General features: G+C 31.3%; 2 protein-coding genes across 2 annotated transcripts; one reads left to right on the top strand and one right to left on the bottom strand.

Annotated features, from left to right (window-relative positions):
• Positions 1–5: 5 nt before the first annotated feature.
• On the top strand, positions 6–23,263 carry LOC140052253 (uncharacterized). Its single transcript, XM_072097720.1, has 6 exons — positions 6–147; positions 6,549–6,662; positions 13,431–14,435; positions 14,978–15,402; positions 18,049–18,156; positions 19,504–23,263. The coding sequence occupies exons 2-6, from the start codon at positions 6,633–6,635 to the stop codon at positions 19,976–19,978; spliced, it is 2,043 nt and encodes a 680-aa protein (XP_071953821.1). The 5' UTR covers positions 6–147; positions 6,549–6,632; the 3' UTR covers positions 19,979–23,263.
• On the bottom strand, positions 511–1,338 carry LOC140052567 (uncharacterized). Its single transcript, XM_072098176.1, has one exon. The coding sequence runs from the start codon at positions 1,336–1,338 to the stop codon at positions 511–513; it is 828 nt and encodes a 275-aa protein (XP_071954277.1).
• Positions 23,264–23,827: the final 564 nt, after the last annotated feature.

Here is a 23,827-nt window from a genome sequence, read left to right as displayed (position 1 = left end):
TCCTAGCCTGGTTTTATTTTTGGTTGTTTTTTGTGCAGAAATAGTTTGGCCGCAGCATCGACACGCTTTGACTTTATCAGCAGTCAGGCCTAAATAAAAAGTTATTTAGTCAGTTTAAAAAGAAAGATAATTGATGTAATTAGAGCGGTAAGTACACAAAACACTTTAAATCATTATAAGTAGGTCTAGGGTTGTGTATATATGTAATTCTATAGTCATTTAATTTTAGAGAAAGTAAAAATATTTACCGTACCCGGCCCGACCGATGGCAGTGAGTTGAAAATTGTGTGTATGATGGGGGCGAGAGGCAGGAAAATCCCGTTCCGGTGCACTGTTATGTTAAAAGTTGTGGGCTGGTTGTTTTAGGTAGGCCTACTATACAGTAGAGTGTATGTATTTTTGTTAATTATACCCTTGTTGTATTGCCAAGAGACAGTCAACTATTTGATTTATATATGTGTCTAGGCTACACTTACACTTACACTTAATGTTTGATGGAAATAGTTTAGGCTAGTGCCTATTAGATTCCATTTCTAGCCGAAAATAGTTGTCAAGTCTAGACTTAAAGATGTTCACTGAAGAGGCTTGTATTACATATTCAGGCAGAGAATTCCAGTGATGTATGACTCTGATGGTAAAAAAGTTGGCCCTGCACATAAGATTTCCTCTAAGTTTTGGACGATATAGTTTTAAGCTGTGTCCCCTGGTTCTGATGTTGTGAGACAATTTAAATAAATCTTTTGGGTCAATATCCTCAAAGCCTTTCAAAATTTTGAAAGCTTCAATCAAATCTCCTCGTAGTCTTCTCGTCTCTAATGGTTGAAGATCAAGATATTCTAACCTTTTTTCATATGGTAGATCACTTATTGACTTGACCATCTTTGTAGCTCTTCTCTGCACCTTCTCCAAGATTTCTTTGTCTTTGTTATAGTAAGGAGACCAGGACTGTATACAGTATTCCATATGTGGACGGATGTATGCCTTGTACATGACCTGAAAACTTTCTTTGTCAATATTTTTGAATGTTCTTTTGACAGTTCTCATACTATTCGTCGCTCTAGCTGCTGCTGCAGCACACTGTCGGCTTGGCTTGCAGTCGCTAGTGAAGATAACACCAAGGTCTTTTTCTTCGTTTACTGCCAATAACGTTTCTCCATTTAGACAATATTCTGATTTCTCTGTCTTTCTACCAACATGGAGCACTTTGCATTTCTTGGTATTGAATTTTAGCAGCCAGTCCTCTGACCATTCCTGAGCCCTATCAAGATCAATTTGAAGTTTTCTTGAATCCGATTTTTCTTTGATGGTCTTTATAATCTTTGCATCATCTGCAAACATGTTAAAGTCTGCGCTGATAATTTTATCTGGAAGATCGTATGGAATGCTTATTAGAAATAAGGCTATGAAAATATGCGACGACTCAAACCACCCTTTAAATAAACATTATGTTAAAATGAGATCAAAAAGACTAAATGTGCTGAGATCGTGCAATAGTAGGGTTATGCGATATTTTAATTCTTTTGTTCCGTATTCTATTAGACTGTTAAATGATTTTGCATAATTTTTGAAATTTTTGATGTATTGCAGCTTTTTATTTTTTATTTAGTTAATTGTAGTCTTATGTTCATACTTGTACATTGTTAAATAATATATAGTGTTTTTAAATATTGTAATTAATTTTTTTTTATATGAAACGTTTTTATATATTTTTGTACAATTTTGTGAAAAGCACTCAAAATATTTTCCTATGTGGACGAAATAAAGTTATCAAATTATTAATTATAAGAAAAGTTTTGGACCTACCTAAGGCCCTAGAACTAGGCGAATACCCCCTAGGCCCAGCTAGGCTAGGATAGGCCTACTAGTAGGCCTATCCAAAAATAGAATAGATATTTATTTTTGGAGAAAACTTTTAAAATGAATGTATCTTAAAAACTAAAAATTGCTATTTTAAACTCATTTTACTATCAAACCCTCTCCCTATTGTTCCATCCACATTTCCTCTATATAGCCTAGAGAAATTAATTAATTTACATACAGTAAATTTTGATAACTTTACTGTATATTGAAAACCAACATCCATCATAATAATAATACCTTAAAATATCTTAAGTATTATCATTTTACAATTATAGATAAACTACAACAATATACTATAAAATATAATAGTTAAAGACCCCTTCCCTGCAATTTTGGACGTTTTTTGGAAAATAATACATATATATCACTTTAAAAACATTAAACCATGTCATTCCTTACCTTAAATGTACGTTTTATGGTAAATTATGATAAAAAGTGAGAAACAATGCACTACCTAAGTAGCTCGCGGCGATCGACCTCTCGTGGACGGTCTTAGGCCTAGCCTAGCTAGGCTTAGTTTTGTAGGCCTAGCTGGTAAACATCGATAACGTACGAACATCGTACGCTAGCTATATACCTAGCCTGACGTTGTATAGTTGCTGCATTAATTGTCTTTCTATTTTTGCCAGACTCCGTTGATACAAATTGGGGAAAACCCGCTATAATTATTAGAATCGATTTATTTTTCACATTTTTAACCGTTTAAAGACAAAAAAAGTTATCGCAATAGGACCATATAGTATTATTTTTACATTAAATATAGTTTGTGATCTTAAATTAGATCTAAAAAACGTAGGGAATGGGGCTTTAATTATCTCTGAACCGTGGGTTTTAATAGTAAATACAAATATTTTTTTTACCTGATGTTTCAGTTTCGCCAACTAGTAGTATCAGTTGGCTTTTTCAGAGTCTAGTGACGAATATTCCACCTTTGACCCCCAGATGACCAACCGAATAAATCTTTTCAAGGATTTACAATACTATAAAACAATAATATAATATAATACAGATATGAATATTCTTATTCATCTCGGTAGTATTAAGTATAATTATACTATACTGGAATAACAATAAAAAAAAATCTTTCAGGATTTTAAATTTTGGTTTGAATGAAAAATAATCATTTGCAATCAGCATTAAACCAAACAAAGATGAAGTTCATACTCAAGAGCAAACATACATTGTGAAATAAGCACATATGATTGATAATGATTATTATTTACAATGTGATTATTTATTACTATTTATATAATATACTCACTGTATGCTGCTTACTGTACAGTACATGTTTTTCATGTTTTTTCAGTAGTTGTTCAAAAACGTTGCCATTCTATATTACTGTACAATTCTGAATCTTATTTTAATACACACCCTTTCTACAATATATTAATTATTTTTCTTTCACACCTGATCTGATTCTGGCATAGCAAATGTGTCTCACTTATCGTTTATCTCGCGCCAATCTTTTTGCTCAGTGCGTAGCCATGTGGCATGTCGTGAAAACAAAATTCACTAATGCTTCTACACGCAATGTGATGTGGACCTGAACTGCAGGCGGAGAGGATATGAAAGACCCTTTTATCTCAAGCTCTGTCTACACTAGTTTGACAAAAAAAGTGTGATGTGCCCAAATATGGTGGTGATAGGTCCAAATATGGTAGTGATATGATATCATTATGTCGATATATGGGAACATCACATAAAGTTTGATAGTGTAAACAGAGCTTTTATAAAAATCTGTTTTCTTCTGTTAGTACTATCTACACTAATCTAATACAATATTATTTTTTGCTTCCAAATATATAATACTGATAAATAAATAATCCAACAGTAGGAAACTTGAGGAAGTGTGAGAATTGTGGGTGTACTGAGAATAAAGAAGCAAGTAATTCCCTTGTTTCTAGGTCAATCAGGGTCAGTAAGTCTAGTCGTCATACTTGAATGTAGTTTGCATTAGCTTTATAGCAAAATCGTGAAGTGAACTTTGTCCCATGTAATGTACTGAAAACTGTGTAAGCTCTAGAATGGCCAAAAATACATATAATTAAAGTAGAAAATAATTTTGTCCCTTTTTAACCGCAAGAATATTTTTCTTCTTTCGCTAAATTAAGGTAAAATTCTATACTCTCTATTTTGCTGTCAATAAACATTAACACTGCAAAATTAAAAAATTAAAAACATTCGCATATAATATTATGCTACAGTACTAATTTGTTTTATTTTGAATAGTTAAATATTTTACTGACTGTAGTTTTTGGTTAAAAAAGAACATTGTTTATATGGTAATTTGTTTATTGAGGTTTAACAAACTTTTAAAGAGAATGTTGGCCATTTGAAAGTTACTTGATAGTGATACTGTATATTGATGATACTTTAGGTAATGGGACGCCGACCAACTTGACCCTGTGAACCCTGTTCTTACAAATTATTGTAAGAACAATGCTACGAATTGTTTTGTTTATAAACAATTCGTAACAATGTGACATTGTCAAAATTGTATTAAGCCATTAGCTTTGTATTAAAGGCCAATTTACACAGACAGTTAAGGTAACAGTAAGCTGAAAACTGTGTAGCTTGTGCCATGTAGAATCTGTATCTATCCTGAGGAGTTTAAACCGCCTGTTCACTCTGCGTTGTGTGTAAATGGTCAAATAGAATAAAATAGATTCCATATTTGTATTACCGCTCGTCTGTGTAAATTGGCCTTAAAGATTACACAGTAAAATAGACTGAAGCATTACTCCCTGCTTGTATGATCATCCAGGTATATCAGCATAAATGTGAAATCATGATATACACACAGTACCCCTTCTGGAATGTCAAGATTATAACCTTCTTAGGAAATCTAATGTTCACTTGCTATATTTTATATCAACAAACTTAATTAACCCTAATACAACTTGTCTTTAGATTACTTTTTTAATCACACTGGTCCATCTAAGTAAATAATAGTCTAATTCTTTCTTAAGGAGTGCAAAATTTTGATTAATTTCCTGCAGGCAGATAAGGGATCATCTCGGGTTTTAACTCCTCATTCAGGGATTTGCTCATATATATATTTTAAGTTAATATCATCACACTCGCAAGGTGTAGACATTTTGCGCACCATGTTTTCAGACATAGTTCTAACCTCACTCTCAGTTGTGTGTCATTTTTATGTGAAACGCACCTCGTAAATGACACAATCTGGGAGTCGGACATGAATTTTTTCACCATTCAACTCATAAACATTCATTAATATTTTGATTTATAAATTTCTTATTAAAGAAAAGAAAAATGTTATAATCAAAAATAAATTCAAAAATGTTATCAGTACACTGCACTAATTGGTAAATTGGTTAGTTCTTACCAATAAAACTACAGTATAATAAGCCATTTACTATACTGTAGCTCCAGACATATGCCAATGAAAAAGACTGCATAGTTACGTCTTCCCTCTACAAACCACAGTAGTTATGTCTTTGTTTTAAAATGATTACATCATTTCCTTTTTAATAATTGTCAACGATACCACATCCTACGTAACAAGGTCAGAAACAGAAGTGTAAATCTTAAGATAATGTTACGATAATTATGGTACTTTAATATTTAATATAGATTGCTTGAGGGCCCTTCTAATGTATGACAGGATGTATTTTGTAGTATTGTACAACAAATAGTGTAATGCAGTAATCATGAAACAGAGAGTAGATTATTTTTCAATTTTTAATTAAACGATATCTTACATTACAATTGTATTAATAATACCAACTTTCAGCTGTCTACACGGCGTCATCTCATTATTTCATACTATTTCAACTTTCTCATTCATTAAATCTTCATTATTACTTTATGAAAAAACTATATTTTATTTACCATGGAGACCGACTCATTAATGAAACAGCAAAACAAATTTGTTAAATCAACATTTGCAAGCTTTCATGTCTGGTATTTCTCTGTTATTAATATACTGTACATTTACTATTCATTTGCTGTATGTAATATCAGAATACAGTGTTTTTGTTTGTTTACTTTCATCATTCATGGTGCTGTTGTCTTTTAACCGGTGGTGAATGTTTTAATTAGTTTAATGTACAACTGTCCAGGAATAATCTTGCCAGTGTAGCATAGCAAAAAGCTATACAAAACAACATTTTTGCTACAGATTTTTAAATTTGTGTAGCAAAAAATACAATACAAAACTATATTTCTCGACTCAAAAATCAGTTTGATTAGCAATATTGCTAAACAAAATTTTAAAATGAAATTTTGCTGTGACTGTATGTAACAGATAGTTTTGTTTGTTCATTAATGTCTACTGTAACAATCATTGTTTAATTAGATTTCGTTTGCAGATTTTACTGAACCTAATTACTTTATTTTGTACCTGGCTTACCTGGACAACCTGACAGTCTCCGCCCCTTTTTCTAGGACACCCCTATAAGGGCATGCTTTCCAATGATATAACAATACAACCAACCCTATTCAGGAGAGACTTCTATTAAAGGGGATACTTTTTTGAATACTAGTGTCTTCTTATATAGGATGTTCAACTGAGCACCCTCTGTAATAATTGACTAGTCTGACAACCACGCCCTCGTGAGATGGATGATGCATAAATGTTGTATTTAAAAGTGTTCTTTGTAGATTTCAATTTAATTGCTATTTGTATTGCTGCTGGTAAAAACGTTTGTTCTTTATTTTCTTAGCTGACACTACGTACATTTGAGTACAGTTAGTAAGCACAGAAAAAATGCGTGGAAACACATAACCAGCCGTACTGTGAGGCAAGAATGACAAGATTTATAACATTACGATGCATGGTAAGTTCGCTATTATATTTTTAATTTTTTGTATAAAATAAGAAAGCATTATTTAGAAAGTGTATACAGTAGCTACCTGGGTTTATGCTTGAATTTAACCATTTATTTTGTCATTTTATAAGTGTTTTTTTTATATTTAAGAGATTTACTCGTATTAAAACTACAAAATAACCTATTCAAAGTCAGATTTAATTAATCTTCATTTTTCGTGTTTTTGGGGGACAATACTGTACATCTTTCAAAATTATCACAAAGAAAAGAAATGTAATATTTGTTAGTAACAAACTTACGAAAAATACCAAACAAGTAGTTTTCATCCACAGCATGATTAATGTCAATCACTTCCTTCCTTCAAAGCAATCAGCCAAGTTTTAATCATCAGTGTCTTCACTAATTAATTCTAGCAAGGTTTTCTTTAATTGTGAATCAGTAATTTATAGTAGTACAGTTAAAAGGACAAAATTAGTCTGAACAACAGTGGCTGGTACATGTTAGAAGGGCCTCTTAACCTTAGAGGGTTTCATTGTAAAAAGCATCAATATCATATTTGGATTAATTAGCAACTTGGAGGGACACATTAAAGTACCAAATTCTCTCTCAGATATTGTATGTAGGCTCATTTTATTTAAAAATGAGCCCAACTTACTCTCAGATATTGTATTGTACAATTACAGTTTATTCAAATTTATATCCGATGCAATAAAATATCATTGCAATATTTTTTGCACTGACCTAAACATTAGCATAATGTATTAAAAGAATATATCCATTACTCTTACTCCATTCAACACACGTCAAAGTCCAGAGGCATGTTTATTATATTATAATATTAGTGTGCACAATATTATGTTTACATGCAGTTTTACTATTAGAAGTAAATTATAGTTATTTCAATGCAATATGTTTTTTATGTATCATATCATCCAAATCATTCACAAAAAAGAAATGAAAATGGAATATGTTACAGAATATTGTAAAAAGCAATGAGTTGCGTGTGACCGCCGTGTACTGTACAAGTTCTGGTCAAGAAACCGGTCAATGGTTTTTACATTCTGTAGTTCATTTAGGTATTCCGATAGATTTTTTTGGTTGTTATTATTATTTTTTTTAAAGATGCTTATAGAAGAGCAGTTGGCCTTGACATTGAATTGTATTCATGTTCATTAAAAAGGATGATTCTGCACTTAAAAAGATGTTGAAGTATAGATATTCTGTTGCCAAGAAAATTCATTAGAAATAACACCGTAGACAATTTGAAAAAACACAGATCATTATTAAATGTAGAAGATAGTACAAAATTATTGAGATTTATTGTTAGATTAGATTATGTAATCTGTATGTACAGTAAATATAATAATGAAATAGTAACAACTCTGAGAACATTGAAAATAATCTACTGTAATGTATAGTCAGCATATTCAATTCAATTCAATTCACTTTTTTTTTCAGAACAAAGTCCATATCATAACAAATTAACAATATTCAATAAATAGATGTATAGTAAAGTAAAAAAAAATATACCACATGTCGCACATACAGTAATAATGCCGTCGGAAAACCGTCGGTTTTCAACTAGGAGTGAAAAATATTGAAACAAGTACCGTATATTTCGGTGTATAAGTCGCACTTTTGACACGCAAATTTGACCTCTAAATTAAGGGTGCGTCTTATACACCGAACATAAATGCCTCACCACACAGATTGTATATAGGCCTACTAGGCAGGCTAGGCTATCGTCACCTCGTTTGCTACTGCTAGGCTAGGCCTAGCAGCTACAGTAACTAACTAACGTAACGGCAACCTGCTTCTGCCTAGTTTTCAAGGCATTTTAGCATGATGTTATACTAAATATGATGAAAAGATTTGTTCATTATGGCGCTCCGATAAAATTTCATTTGTAAACGTTTATGTACAATTGGAATAGTATTTATTTATACAGTATTTATACGCACGATCGCCGTACCCCCAGCGCAAGCCCTTTCTTGGCGGCCACATAGTGTATTTATAGTTATACGCACGACCGCCGTACCCCTAGCCTAGCGAAAGCCCTTCTTGGCGGCCACATGGTGTACGGTATTCGAATATTATATTCTCCAGTTGATTATAGCATGGACCTAGCGTATACACTTCTCGGATACATAGATACTAATCGAATACGATTGTCCGTGAAAACGTGCGCCCTCTCGAAATGATCGACCGAAGCTAGCCCACACACGTACGTGTTACACCATACCTCCATGGTTACACACACGGTCATGCACTCGATGTTGCGGCAAAACTCATGAATAACAAGTTAGAAAGAACTTGTTGAGGCTGGGCGTGGCCGAGCCTAGGTATGAAAAAACCTAAATAAAGGACGCCGTTGTAGATATAACAAAATATATTATTACAATAATATTGATTACAATTTAAAAAAACATTGTTTTGATGAAAAATAAGGTGCGTCTTATACATCGACGATATAAAAAATACCGATATTTTACTCTCAGTTAGGGGGTGCGTCTTATACACAGGTGCGACTTATACACCGGAATATACGGTAGTTAATTTATGGATACCAAACACGCATTTATAGCCTTACTTTTAAAGATGTTTTGTCCCTTGAAACACAAAAAAATGAATTGAAAGTCAAGATATTGTAAATTTGAATTGGCCATATCAAAGTAATATTAAAGTTATTCACTTTAAGTCGAAAATTCGAGCCAAAAACATCAAGTTTACGTAATTAACAGGTAAATTAGTTTGATTACATTTCGTCTGGAAAATCGTCACCAGCGAAAGTAAACAAAGATTTCAAACCAAGAGTATGCATTATGCATGATTCTAATTAGGATTGTTTACAACTCGTCACGGTTGAGAAGGTGTTTTCACACAGATCGCGAGGAAGTTTTATGATTATGCATACAGAGTAGCCAAACAAGCGCGTTGCATTATGAGATATGTTTTGATCGAAAACTTTGACTGGAAGTCACAGTTTTTTTTTAAACTAAAAAACGTCTGTATTTCAGTGAGAGAATTTTTTTGTTTGACTAATTTTTGGGGAAAGTTAATAACTAATATTATGATACTTCAAAATGACCCACTTTTTTTCGAAATCTTCTAATTTTTTTTTATATTTTTTTTTTATTTGACAAAGGGACAATACATCTTAAAATTTTTAAGTTCCTTATAATTTAAAAATACACTTGACATTGTTACTGTACTGTACTGTACATCGTAAACAAAACAGACATTCTTTTTTTAGTCATGAATTTTTGTTAGCCTGTTGATTTTTTGATGATCAATTAAAAAAATCCATCCTGTCTGTATCTTAGATGAGTATAGTACAACATCTTAATAATTGATTTGTCTGCCAGTTTATTTCTGAGCCCCAACCGTCAACGAGTCTAGCTTAAGGGTACTTCAGGATTATTTGAATCAATAACATTTGTTAATAAAATTTTACAATAAATTTTTCTATTATTTTTAATTTATTTATACAAAATCTACTTATCAAAGAAAACAAAATATACAGTTAAGGTCTTACTATAAACTGCTATAATTCAAATTCATATAAATAATACAATTGGCATACTTATAGTACAGAACTTAGTGTATGAATCAATGTGATATTGATTGAAAATTGTTCATGTAAAGCCTACCAAAAGTGGTTTGACCGTTCACAATGTGATAGTGAATACGGTAGATAATCTGAACTGCGTTGCACCTAGATGTTGTTGTCATCATAGTGAAAATCAAGAATTAACTACTGAAATACTGTACAGTAACATTGTTTTATGCTTTGATACAATGATACTGTATATTTTGTGACCAGTCTAAAAAAATGCTCTTATTTACGTACACTGTGGACAGTATGCAACTTGTTTAAACAGTTTTTTTAATTTTATGTATTAATTTCAAAATTTCATCCTAATTGTTTATTTTTTTTAGTTGGATAGTCCATCTTGTCGAAGCTTATCATTATATATTAGGGACACTCAGAAAGAATAGATAGATAGAAGACAGACAATGACACATACAGTATGAAAATGTAGCAAAAGTTAACAGTTGAGAACCAATATAAATTAATTATTAAAAAGAATATAAAATGTATATTACGGTACTACTGTTGTCTGTGTAGGTACAGTAGGTTTATGAATAACTGTAGTTTACACTACTGGACATGTAGTAGCTGCATGAGGAGAGTTTAAATCTTGCTGTGAACGTCAAAGACTGATTATTCAGATGTCGTGACTTATCATTTTACTCCTTTTGGCAATTAAAAGGTCAAATGTCAAACAATCTTTAAACAAAATTTAAGCATTAGCTTTTATCATTTCTTACATATTTTTAAATTATAGAGAATACATAATTATTTTGAAAAATTACATACTACAGTACTAGTCTAATATTTAACATTGTCACTTTTTGATAATCCTGTTGCCAATATGTCAATCATACATTTTTTAAAGATATGATTTATTTGTCATTTGGATGGAGAGCATAGCAAGATGTATCAATTTTAAGTGTGTATTTTACTATAAAAAAAAGTTTGAATCGCTGACAAATATTTAAATTTATTAGCCCTCAAAATGGTTCTTAGTTTCAATAAATTACTGCGATGATAAATTAATGTCACGCATGATTAATTAAAAAGATGACACTACAGTACCATCAATTAATAATAAAATCAATGTCTTTATTGAAGATAGTGTTTATCATTTGACGATAACGAATTAAAAACTTTCCCTTCTCAGAGCCTCTGATTTTCTGATTATAGCGCCAAGAATGTGGATGAATTTTCCATGAAGCTAAAGAGAGTTTGTTATTAACTCTATACTCTCTCTATTCCTTGCCATTGAATACATAATCAATCTTACATTATAAGTACACTGTATAATCAAAGTTTACCGTTCCCAGTGGAATATTCCAATTAATATTCCAATTTGAAATCATTTGGTTGCGATTCATTAAAACTCCCAGTTACGCCGTTCTGTGATTAAGTGTATCTATTTTGGAAGTGGGAGTAAATTGTGAATAGTTGTGTTAAAAGTGTTATTTATACATAATAAATATTATTATCGTAAAGCGTGGTTCTCACTAGAGATGCAATACAACAAGGACGTACAGTAGATGCAAAGCAAGCGAGTGGCCAATGACAAGCAACGGTCGAATCACTTGCGCTGCGTTACATCCTTGTGTTGCGTCTCTAGTGAGAACCAAGCATAATAACAATGATTTCCCACTGCTGCTGAACTGCAAATAATTTATGTTAGAAAATACTGTGTGCAATATATTATTACTTGTTATAATAACACCTAAATAAATTCCTGTCATTTGATTGGATGATTGTGGGTCACATGGTGTACAATAGTAAGTTATATATATATGTACTACAGTTATACATTTCTGTATTCCATAACACATGTCTGGAAGAGTACTTAACAGACGCACTTGCTGCATTGCTCTATGTTATTATTGTTAATGCAAGTAGTGTACAGTATGCATTAATCATATTGTAAGATCATTAGACTGGAGTATTAAGACCTTTGGGAATATTGTTTTTGGTCTTTATATATATTTATTAATCTTGCATTCAAAGTGTTATTATTGCAAATCTTTACATTTTTAAAACTCATTAGAACGTTTTAAAATGTTTTTGCAATTACATTAATAAAATACATAAAAATGTTGTGCATTGATGGAAACAATTTTTGCGACCTAAATAAAAATTATACTGTGACCTTAGTCCCAGGGTGCATGGGTTGAAATTTGTTTGAAAATTTGGGGTAAGGATTATGGTTGCATTAATACTGTAAGTCTTATAATAAGCTGTTTCATTTTGTATTCTTACAGTAGGTTATTTTTAATTTCATTGAAATGCATTTCTTCTTTATATTATTAGTATTATTCCTTATACATTAATGGAAGAATATTACTTTTGTACAATAACAAGCAATGTATTGTGTTGTACAGTTCAAAGTTTACCTTCAGTATATAATCTTTAACAATAAAAAATACCCATTTTTTTTATACTGTTATTTCATTGTTGTATTTTGCAATAAAATAAAATGCAAGATGTAGTTATGTAAACGTTGACATCTCAGTTTTGTTTTCTAAAATATATGTTGGTATTTTTATAAAAAAAAATAATTAAAAAGCAATCAGGTAATACAATACAGTCGGTGTATCTATTAAGAATGTCTAGGGAGGATGGATGTTTACATGTAGTACTTTGAGATATTCAGTAGTTTTTCTTGGGTCAGATGACCTTGAAATGGCTGCCTCCTCCAGCACAATCAAAGTGGATATTAATTACCGTATATAATGGCTTTATAATATGAATTCATTCATTATAGATATAAAGAGAACTACTGTACAGTATCTCTATGGTTCATCCATCAGACGACCATTAATTAGTGCAATAGTATAATCTCATGTGAATCTTTCACATTCAGGCTCTTAGTATGTTATGCTCTATTTAATTCTATAATATTATTAATATTATTAAATTAATATGTGATCCATTTTTAAAATTGAATTTCTATACTAAGTAATTGGATAATGCTGTCATGATAATACTGTGAGTATACATTTCCCTTAGGATTAAATGTACAGTATGTTGCATAGTGGAAAAAGCACTGAGAATCTCTCTGATGTCTCGTCCTATCATTTCCAGTAACTTGTCTTCTTTCGTTCCCATTTCCGGTGACATTTGCTTTTATAAGGAGTAATCCTTTTAAATTCCAATGGGCTCATTAACGAACACGTTCTTATTTTTATTTTCAGAGTCAACGTCGTGTGTTGTTAGCGGTACTTTGGTACTCCCTAGTGATCTCAATTGTAGGAATTTATTATTCACACATTCAAACCAAAGATAAGAATGTATTGTTACGAGTTTCCAACTCCGTACAGCTGACACGGCGTGCATTTCCTTCTCGGAACGCAAACTCTATTAGTCAACGGCAAACTCAAAATCTTGGAGGAGATATTTCCAAAAATGTGTCAGCAAATGGCAAATATTTTCCCATATTAGGTAGCGGTCCTGCAACAATATCTACTGACAGTTTGAACATGATGGACATCCGGAATATGCCCGGGAATGTTGGCATTAATTGGTATGAAATAGATCAGACTATTGACTGGGATGCATTGAAGAAAGAAGAATATGATAAGATACAGCAACATTTAAATAAAACAAAAAGTACAGAAAAACCACTTTATTTACTTAAGAAATCTAGCAATATAATTTTGAAAAAGGTAAAATCTAAAGAAACTAATTTATCTACTAATAAAAGAGATAAGGATTCTTTTTTGCCATTTAATTTATTACAACCAAAGAATGCAACAAAGTTTAAGAGGAGAAAAAACATCACAAAGACAATTCAGTCGGTTAACCAATCACATTTGTTTATCAAAGACTCTGGGAAATCTATTGAAGGAGAAAAGAAAATATCCAAAATAGAAAAAAAGAAGAATATAAATAAAGGTATATACAGAATACCGGAAGTTGAAAGACACAAAGGAAAGAAAATGAACAAATATTCAACATACAAAAAAAAGAATGCTTCAGTAAAACAATCAAATTTGACTAAAAACAAAATAAAATCTGTAAAAGTAGCTAATTTGACATTGAAGCGTAAATTGTTGGAAAAAACAAAAGAAGAAATTGAAAATGAACGCCAGAGAAACATTTCACGTGAGATGATAAAGAAGGAGATTGCATTGATGAAATTGTCGCCAAAAGCAGCAAATAAACGAGCTGATGGATACTTTAAGGTAGCAACTAGCAAGGTAAAGACAATTTATATTTGATTTACTTTATTTCACCACACCAAGTCACCAACTTTATCGTTTCAAATTAATTAATTAAAATTTCAGTATATCACCGGGCGGCTTAGAATTAATGTTCTTTGCCTGTTGTGTTTATATATTATATTCATGAAATGTATTATATAAAACTCGTACTTTCTTTTTTAATTCCTTATTCATTTTGTTATTGATTGAAAGAAAGAAAATAAATGTTAACGTTGAATTGAATTAAACTTAACTACAATTGTAAATATACAATAAATTAATAATTGTATATTATAACTATAATGACGAACTCTTTGCCCTCTATCGTTGGGATGATACGCCATTTGTGCCAGGACACCTTCAGCCTTGCTTACAGTACATTGTCGCACATTGAGGTTGCAGAGAGGTCAAAGAATTCTGTCCATTCACAAAAAATATGGTAATGTCGACAGATGGAAAGCAAATCAAAAATATCCTTAACATTTTTTTCTGTCCGAAATTTTTGGGAAAGTTTTTACTTATTTCCTTTTGTTTTACAGAATCTTCACGTGCACTGTAAATGGTGTGCCGTAATATCTAGTTCAGGTCGACTACTTAATCAAAGTGCTGGCAAAGAAATTGATCAGTTTCCATGCGTCATTCGCATGAACACTTCACCGACTAAAGGCTTTGAAGATGATGTTGGTTCAAAAACAACTGTCCGGGTCATAGGTCATGTTAATCTTCTGAAGATCAATGAGAGTACCAGTCTGCAGGATGAGTTGTTTGTAGATGAGACGACAAGTGCAAAGAGGAACATTATCCCATGGTTGTACAATGTTAGAGTGAATAAAAAAACTGATAAATTTTACAAAGTCGTTAAAAATTTCTCCAAAACATTCCATGATACAGAGTTCTATCTGTTATCTGGCAGTAAGATGAGAAATGCTGAGCAGATATTTAGGTCAGAGATCGGAATATCAAGGTAAGCACAGTAAGAGCTCTGAGACATTGGTGGTGCGGGGCAAGTACACCCAAGTTATCACACATTACCCTTTTTAGCGATCTTGAATATTTTACAAACAACCTCTCGACTATACAGCTTTTGAGTCTTTACAGTCAATCTGTGCACGCTCAGAAACATGACAGACTGTTAGACTCAATAGCTGCTTGCCATATGTTGCATCATAAAACCAAAAGACATTGCACTCAATCACAAGAAAAGAATCACGTATACTGTTTTCTATAGTTTATCAAGCTGCATTCATAGAAATTATTGCCACAAACCAACAGCTTAACATTTAAGCCAAAACACAACATTTAAATCATTTTCTTGGAAAAAGCACAACTGTTAATCTTGTGCCTATTCAATTCAATTTCTTTTTATTTCGGAAATATCATCCATATTAATATTAAACAGAAAAAGAAAAATTTTAAACTCTAAACTTAAGTATATGTATAGAATGCTTCTCCATCTACAATACATTTTGGAGTTATTGAGCATATGTTTGCAAACACAAGCAACAAGGATGTTACCACTATTCAACATATGTTGCATGAAACCATAGGTAGATTTTCGCATGTACTCATTAAAGGAAGGGGGACACCATGTTCAATAAACATTGCACTGGCACTACTACTTCTAGAGACATTAAGTATACGGCGCAGAGCATTTCTGTAGCATACATTAAGAGATCTAATAGTCTTCATACGATAGTTACACCAATTTCTTTTACCATTGCATCATTGCTCAATTTTCATAAAGTATGAACAAATATATAATTTCCATTCAATGAAGCCATAATCTAATCATCTTCTATACCCACATATTTATTTAAAATTTGGCACTTTAATCTTGCCATAACTTTATATTACTGTATTATAAACACACAACCTATGATAATAAAAAAATTATCAGGCTGTTGGAAAATCCGATAACACCTTATTTAGAAAATTTCCGTGAGTCGGTTATTTGACAATGGTTCTGTTTATTTCTGAATAGTTTAACGATGACCATACCTCACAGGGAACTAGCTTTCACAGAAACTGAATAATATGTATCATTTCATTCAATCTATCATATTGTATATGGTTTCTAAGCCGGAACTAAGATCACCATCACTAAAGAGATTCAAGAAATGCGTCTACTGTACTGTATGATGTGGCATAGTTATAAAATTAGAAAAAAATTACAATATTGAAGAAATTAGGAAGCCCATCTGCATAAATGTGACCAACCCATGTGTGACTAACCTCAAACAAAGTTCTGCACAGTTTGGCAAGATGATGATGATGATATTTTTAAAAATATTGTTGACATTTTTACATGGCAGTATTCTCCCAATTTAGAAAACAATTCCGGACAATTTGTGCAATGTAAACATTTTAACAACTTGATTTCACACAGAGAATGTAATAAACATGATTTCACACAAAGAATGTAATAAACATGATTTCACACAAAGAATGTAATAAACATGATTTCACACAGAGAATGTAATAAACATGATTTCACACAAAGAATGTAATAAACATGATTTCACACAGAGAATGTAATAAATATGATTTCACACAAAGAATGTAATAAACATGATTTCACACAAAGAATGTAATAAACATGATTTCACACAAAGAATGTAATGAACAACATGAGTTTCCACACAAAAAAAAACAGAAAATTAAAATAACAAGATTGATATCGTGACATCAAACATTTGATCTTAATACATCATCTAGCAACTGACAAATCTCTGTGCTGTCAAATATTGAATGTCTGCTGTCTGCTGGAACTTGAATTGAACTCTGGCTAGATTAGTATAATGCACAAAATACTAAGCTAATATGGTAGATAGAGTCGACCAACAACTATCATCAACTACAATATTTATACATTTAGCAGTCTTAGCAGAATTATTCTATGGTTATTTCACTACCTTCTGTTCACTATAAGAAACTCTGTACCTGTACTTGAGGTTTGTGATAGATCGTCGTAATAAAACTTTGTAATCTAAGAATCGTTTCAACTGGATTTCATTTGCATGCATATTCCTCATCCGCCTGGATTTAAAATGCTGAATTCTACACTGTTAACATTTATAACATGTACATTTGACAATATTGACTACAAAATCCATCTCATTTAAATGTTAATGACATAATAAACCGGATTATAGATGATGTAACGTTTATTTATTTATTCTTTCTGTAGCACATTACATTAAAAATCTCAATGCTCTTTATCATTTATGCAAATCGCAAATATTAAAATAAACTTAAAATACAAAATCGCTGTTCAACTGATGAAAAAGTTCGAAAAATGTTAAAATATAAGTTTAAAATAATCATTTTTACTGAAGAATGCTAAATGTTTATGAATTGTGAACAAGCTATATTTAAAAAACTGCCATTTTTAATGTTTTTATGAGTTTAATCCACTGTCACTAAGGTTGTAAAATAACCATATAGCTCTGTCTACACTATCAAACTTTATGTGACAAAATGTGATGTGCCCATATATCGACATGATGTCATATCACTACCATATTTAAGCATATCACTACCATATTTGGTTATCATGTGATAAATTGTTTCTATTTTTAACTGTTTTTACCTGATAATTGTATTTATTAAGACGAGAAGCTCGTACCTGGCTGTCGACTGGTTGGATGACCATGCTCCTTGCTTTGGACATTTGTGATAACATTAATGTTTTCGGACTCGTTCCAGAAAACTATTGCGAGTAAGTACATTTGTTAATATGCCTAGTAATAATATTGAACCTAACTCGCTCTGCAGTTATAGGTTTTTTTTTCTACAAAAGTGAATAACTATTAAAACTGCAAAATGTCATATTCCAATTCTGGTTTTAGTAATCTTCATTTCTCATGTTTTTTTGGGGGACAATACATCTTTAAATAAATAATTTGAATGCAGAATGAGAAACAAAGTGTGAACAATTATTGTTTTTGTCCATTATATAAATGAAGTCCAATCACCTAAGGCGTTATAGAAGGTGTACATCATCACCAGCTGCAGTAGGTGTAGTAAAAGGTGGTTGCACAGAAGTATGTAGAGGAGGTAGAATCTAAGTTATTTTAGATTATTACTCGGCTATAAAGTTTTCTCCCTTAAGGTTATCCCCAATGCTGTTCCCCCCTCCATTTCCTTCCCATCATGTGTCAGGCAAAGGATACGTTAAAATAATGATATAACTGTAACAATTTGTATGTTCAAACACTTCTACAAAATGCATTATTTATGAATAATATTAACCTTTGTAGCCAGGTGTCAACATTCACATTATTTACACCTGTGTAGCTATTTATAGCGTAGAAACTAAAAGAGATAAAATAAATGTATCGTCGCCGTTGTCACATGTAATTTTCCTTAATATTCAAATCTTGAATTAATGTATCTCTGTATCTGACTCATTAACCTGCAGGGAAAAATTTCATTTGAAAATTTTGTTTAGCAATTATTGCTAATCAAACTGATTTTTTAGTCGAGAAACATAGTTTTGTATTGTCTTTTTTGCTACACAATTTTAGAAATGTGTAGCAATAAGGTTGTTTTGTATAGCTTTTTGCTATGCTACACTGGCGAAATTATTCCCTGACCTGCCTTTGCTATAGTAAACATGATATAGATAGATATGATTTATTTGTACATTGATATATTTTATTCAACAAGGTCAAATATTCAAAAGAGTATAATTGGAAATATTGCTGAATATGTGCAATGATCAGTGAGGGGGTGTAGCTAGAAAAGTCTAGTGGTGACGGGGTGTAAAAAATATAGTGGATGAATTGTAAATGGTAAAATTGAGTTGGGGCCTGGCCGACTGGGCCTCATTGGATCCAGCTACGTGATAGGTTTCCTTAAGATATGATTTAGGGTGCATTGAAGACTTTATACTGCAGGTCTAATACACAGCTGCCTATTATTAAATACATGGAAATATTATAAATTCTGGATGGAAAATATCTTTAAAAAATAAAAAAGGACCAATTTTTGATGATCAGCGAATGGCAGAATGGAAGTAATGTTTGATGTAATAAAGAATGATCTTGTTATTTTTATATTTCAGTGGTCGCATAAACGACACAACGCCATACCACTACTACGAATCTGACGGACTTCACGAGTGTGATTATTACAAGACTTCAGAAGAACAGCTTCGATACGGACATCTATTTGTCACAGAAAAAGCAGTCTTCGCAAGATGGGCAGTTAAACACAACATTAAATTTCATTATCCGTCGTGGAACCTCACCGGTGTCGACATCACAAAACCTTTAGAAACTCCATTTATTAAGATGTACCGTGCGGCAAAATTGAACGAAACACTGATGCAGTTATTGAACAATACAAATAAAGACGTTAAGAAAGGACCGCTACCTTTGGTGCTACGTAAACACGTGGTTAAGTATAAGAAAACCGGTAGTAAATATTCACAGTTTTCATCCGCTATGATGCTGATTATGGCTATTTTTCTTAGTATGGTAGCATTTCTCCTCCTATTTTTGTTACTCAGTCTATTAATGCTCTGTTTTTATCTTTAATATTCTGTTTTTAAAGACAAAAATGGGATCTATAACTCGACTGCTACTTATTGATGTTTTGAAACTCAATCGACGCCATCTCAATTGTTGAGCGTACGTGATAAACCTTTTGTTTCGTAATGAGCCATTCATTCCTAATGAGCAGGATTTATATAGGAGGCATTTTTTTGTTATGTTTAACTTGCCGTCACTAATTATAGCATTACAGAAATTAAGAATGGTACCTTATAGTTGTAATGCAACTGATTTTAATAGTAAAAAATGGTGATTTATCATTCCATAGATTAAGTGCAGCTAAAGCTAATGGTGCATTTATAAGTCTGGTGCTTTACTTATTCAAAATTCTACTTAATATTATTTGCTGTATTTTGTATAATTTGATACGGTGGCATGCTGGCTTACCTATCCCAAGTTCTTTGGTTCAAAGCGCCAGTACCCAAGCCTCGCAACACTTTTACAAGGACTAGTGTTAGTTCTTGTTATGTAATTGACAACAATTTAATTTGTTGCTGGATGTTTGATGTTAAATATAGAAAAGATCCGTCAGCGTACCTGACAAATCACTTATTTTAATAACAGTTACTAATTTTAGATATTAGGTGATTTTTATCATTTTAAAACTACAGGGTTAAGATGTTGGTTTTAATTAATTAATTGATTGAATATTATTTAAAAAGGTAAAATATTACAATATTGATTGAAATGTATCATTTATCTTTTAATCCTTTTTAAATTAATATTAAAAATCAAATTTAATATTTGGTATAGTTATATAATTTTTAATTGATTTATTAGTTAATTTGACATTTTTTAAATCATTTTTTAATTTGTTTTAAACTATTTTAGTTAATGTTTTATACTCAGGAATACTAGTTCATATGAACTATTTACAATTTATGTAGATTAAGCAAGTTTTATCAAATGTGTAATAGAGTAAGCATTGAAAATATGAGTAAACAAACAATAGCTAAATATACTGGTGTGTATTTTTACAAGAGCGTGAGAAGTTGCCTTCTGTGTACTAATGACTGTACATTATAGCTGTAATGTTACACTATAAAGCCTGTCAGTTGGCCTACTGATGTGAAAACTGTGGGCCTACTGGTAGATAGATAAATAGAAATCTTTCTTTATTCTGGATATTCATTCAATATTTGTACATTGTTCTTCCTTGAAGTCCAGTTAACACTTACTAATTACAAATATAAACAATAAAAATGGAAAATTATGAAAACGTTTTTAAAGACTGGTATAGAGCACACTGTAGCTATCAATTAATTTATATTGTCATTTATTTTAACATTTCAGCATTGTCTTATTACAAATTGTTATGTTATTATTATTATCAAAATTTACCTAGAAGAAGAAGATCTTTAATTGTTGTTGGTTAGTATATTATTGTGTGTGAGATATTCAATTCATGAGGCAATCTTGATCATACTGTTGAACTTTATCGTAGATTTTAGCTTCAACAACATATTTTATTATAAAATGAATGGTGCTAATATATCAGTATTTACTCAACTGAATACCGCATGTGTGCTTGTAATTCCAGTACGTTAGTAAGAGTGTATAAACTTTAAAGGCTGTGATTGACTGTATGAGGGAAGTAAACGTTGAACTCTGGCGTAATAGTGCGTCCCGTGTTTTCCTTGTGTAAATAGTCAACAATCCATCCATAATCACTAACACACACCAATTGTGATGTTTAGTCGTTTGTTCGTTTTTGTCCAAGCCAGCAGATAGATAGCAGTATGAATTGAGTCATTGTGACAAAATAACCACCGTTAATGATGGTCATTTTAGGTCACTTATCTGGACAATCTAATAATATATTGCTACAGAGGATAGACATTTATTTCAGAAATAGTTTTTTTTTCCTAGATGAGCTATTTATTATTTATAATAGCAATTTAATCTTAATTTGTTTAAAGTATCTTAGGAAAGTTCCATGATACGCATGTGGCACGTGTCACATGTATGATGTGTGACAACAGTATCATAGGAATTATTTTTTATGATTAAGATAAAAACAATTTCACGTGTTATGTTGTATTCATGAATTTGTTGTACTATTCCATTATGATGTGATAGATACACCGTCTAGTTTGTATTTATTATGATTAATAGTTTAAGTTATATGTATTCTTTTTTTAAGTTTACATTTTTATGAAGTTAATTGGAAAAAAGACCATTAAATGATGAACGAAATTGATGATTTTATTGAATAAAACAGGGTATTTTAGAAATTCAGTTTACTTTAGTAATTAGTCAAACCAACCTTTTATCTTTGTATTTATCACCATTACCATTTCTATCATAATGATTACTATGATTATACCATGGAGGTACTCCATGATTATACCATGCAATGCTTAACGTTTTAGTCTAGGATGTGCCATAATACATTGGAAGAGCATTTGAAAGATACTTTACTAAAACAAGTCTAAAATAAAGTACTAAATTAAGTTTTACAGCGACACGTAGCTGTTCTATTTTTAATTTAAAACTATATTTAATTTCAGTCTTTACTATCTAGCATATTTATTTTAGATAGTACTCTGTATTATAAAATTTGTAAATATAAATTGACTGCATTTATAGTTCTCTATAATCATAGTTTACGTAAGAAACAACAAGATTTGACTTCTTTACTACTGTAGAGACTATAGAGGGCTCACTACAATAGAAAGGTTTCAATTTTTTACAGATATAGAAATTAACATTTCTAAAAAGTGTTACTAAAAATGATAATGATGTTATGAAGTTCTTTACGGCTGTTGAGTGCTGGAGACAGAAAAGATCCTTTGTTCTGTACTTGACACGATTATTAAAGCAATGTTGAACCAAAGTGAAATAGTGCATCATGTATGCTGTCATGTTGCCCAAATAGAATTGTACAATTTCAAAGAGATATATCAAAAATAATAAAATGATGACATTTGATGGCTGATATTGTATGAAGCTCTGTCTACACTATCAAACTCTATGTGTCAACAAAAGTGATGTGCCTATATATGGTATTGCCATGCTTAAATATGGTAGTGATGACATAATGTTCATATATGGGCACATCACATTTTTTTTGTCAAACTGGTTTGATAGTGTAGACAAGGCTTTAGATATAAGTTTGACTTTTGTTATAGAAATATTTAGCCCCTTATTACTTAAGAATAAATAAATAGCATTACCTTTTAATCGCGATAAGTTACAGGTGTTTTTTACACACGCATATATTTCCAGTGTTTAATTGCAAGATCACAATAAATGATTTTAAATCTGCAACTGTAATCCTGTTGTCGTTTTGTTCTGCCAAAAGAGAGAAAACAGCAGATATAATTCAGGAGGACAGCTCCTGTTTGTACACAAAGAGAACTTTATCAGGACAAAAATAATTACCAATCAAAAAGCTACAATTACCAATAAGTAAAATAAAATCACATTCAAAAGATATTTGCAAATATTATGATCACATTCTAACTACTTCAGGCAGGCAGTATTTAGACTTGACCACATCCTAACTACTTCAGGCAGGCAGTATTTAGACTTTACCACATCCTAACTACTTTAGGCAGGCAGTATTTAGACTGAACGTCTGAACTACTGGCAGGCAGACATGTCTCTATTGTCTTTTTATGTTAGTCCATCAGTCGGCGTTTCAATTTTTTTCTGAAAATACAGACTTTATGAGCTCAAGTTGCCATATTTGCCAAAATATCTATCTTTTAAGTAATATTCTGGGCTAATATTAAGTCAAAATTCCATCTATTATCGCAGAATACACTCATATTCAGATTGTCTGTTTTGTTATTATAAACAAAAATGAAATTAAAAAAATATAATACATAA

Source organism: Antedon mediterranea, chromosome 6 (assembly GCF_964355755.1).
Source record: "Antedon mediterranea chromosome 6, ecAntMedi1.1, whole genome shotgun sequence".
Lineage (NCBI taxonomy): Eukaryota > Metazoa > Echinodermata > Crinoidea > Comatulida > Antedonidae > Antedon > Antedon mediterranea.
Note: the sequence above shows the minus strand (reverse complement) of the source record. Positions and strands in the feature narration are given on the sequence as shown.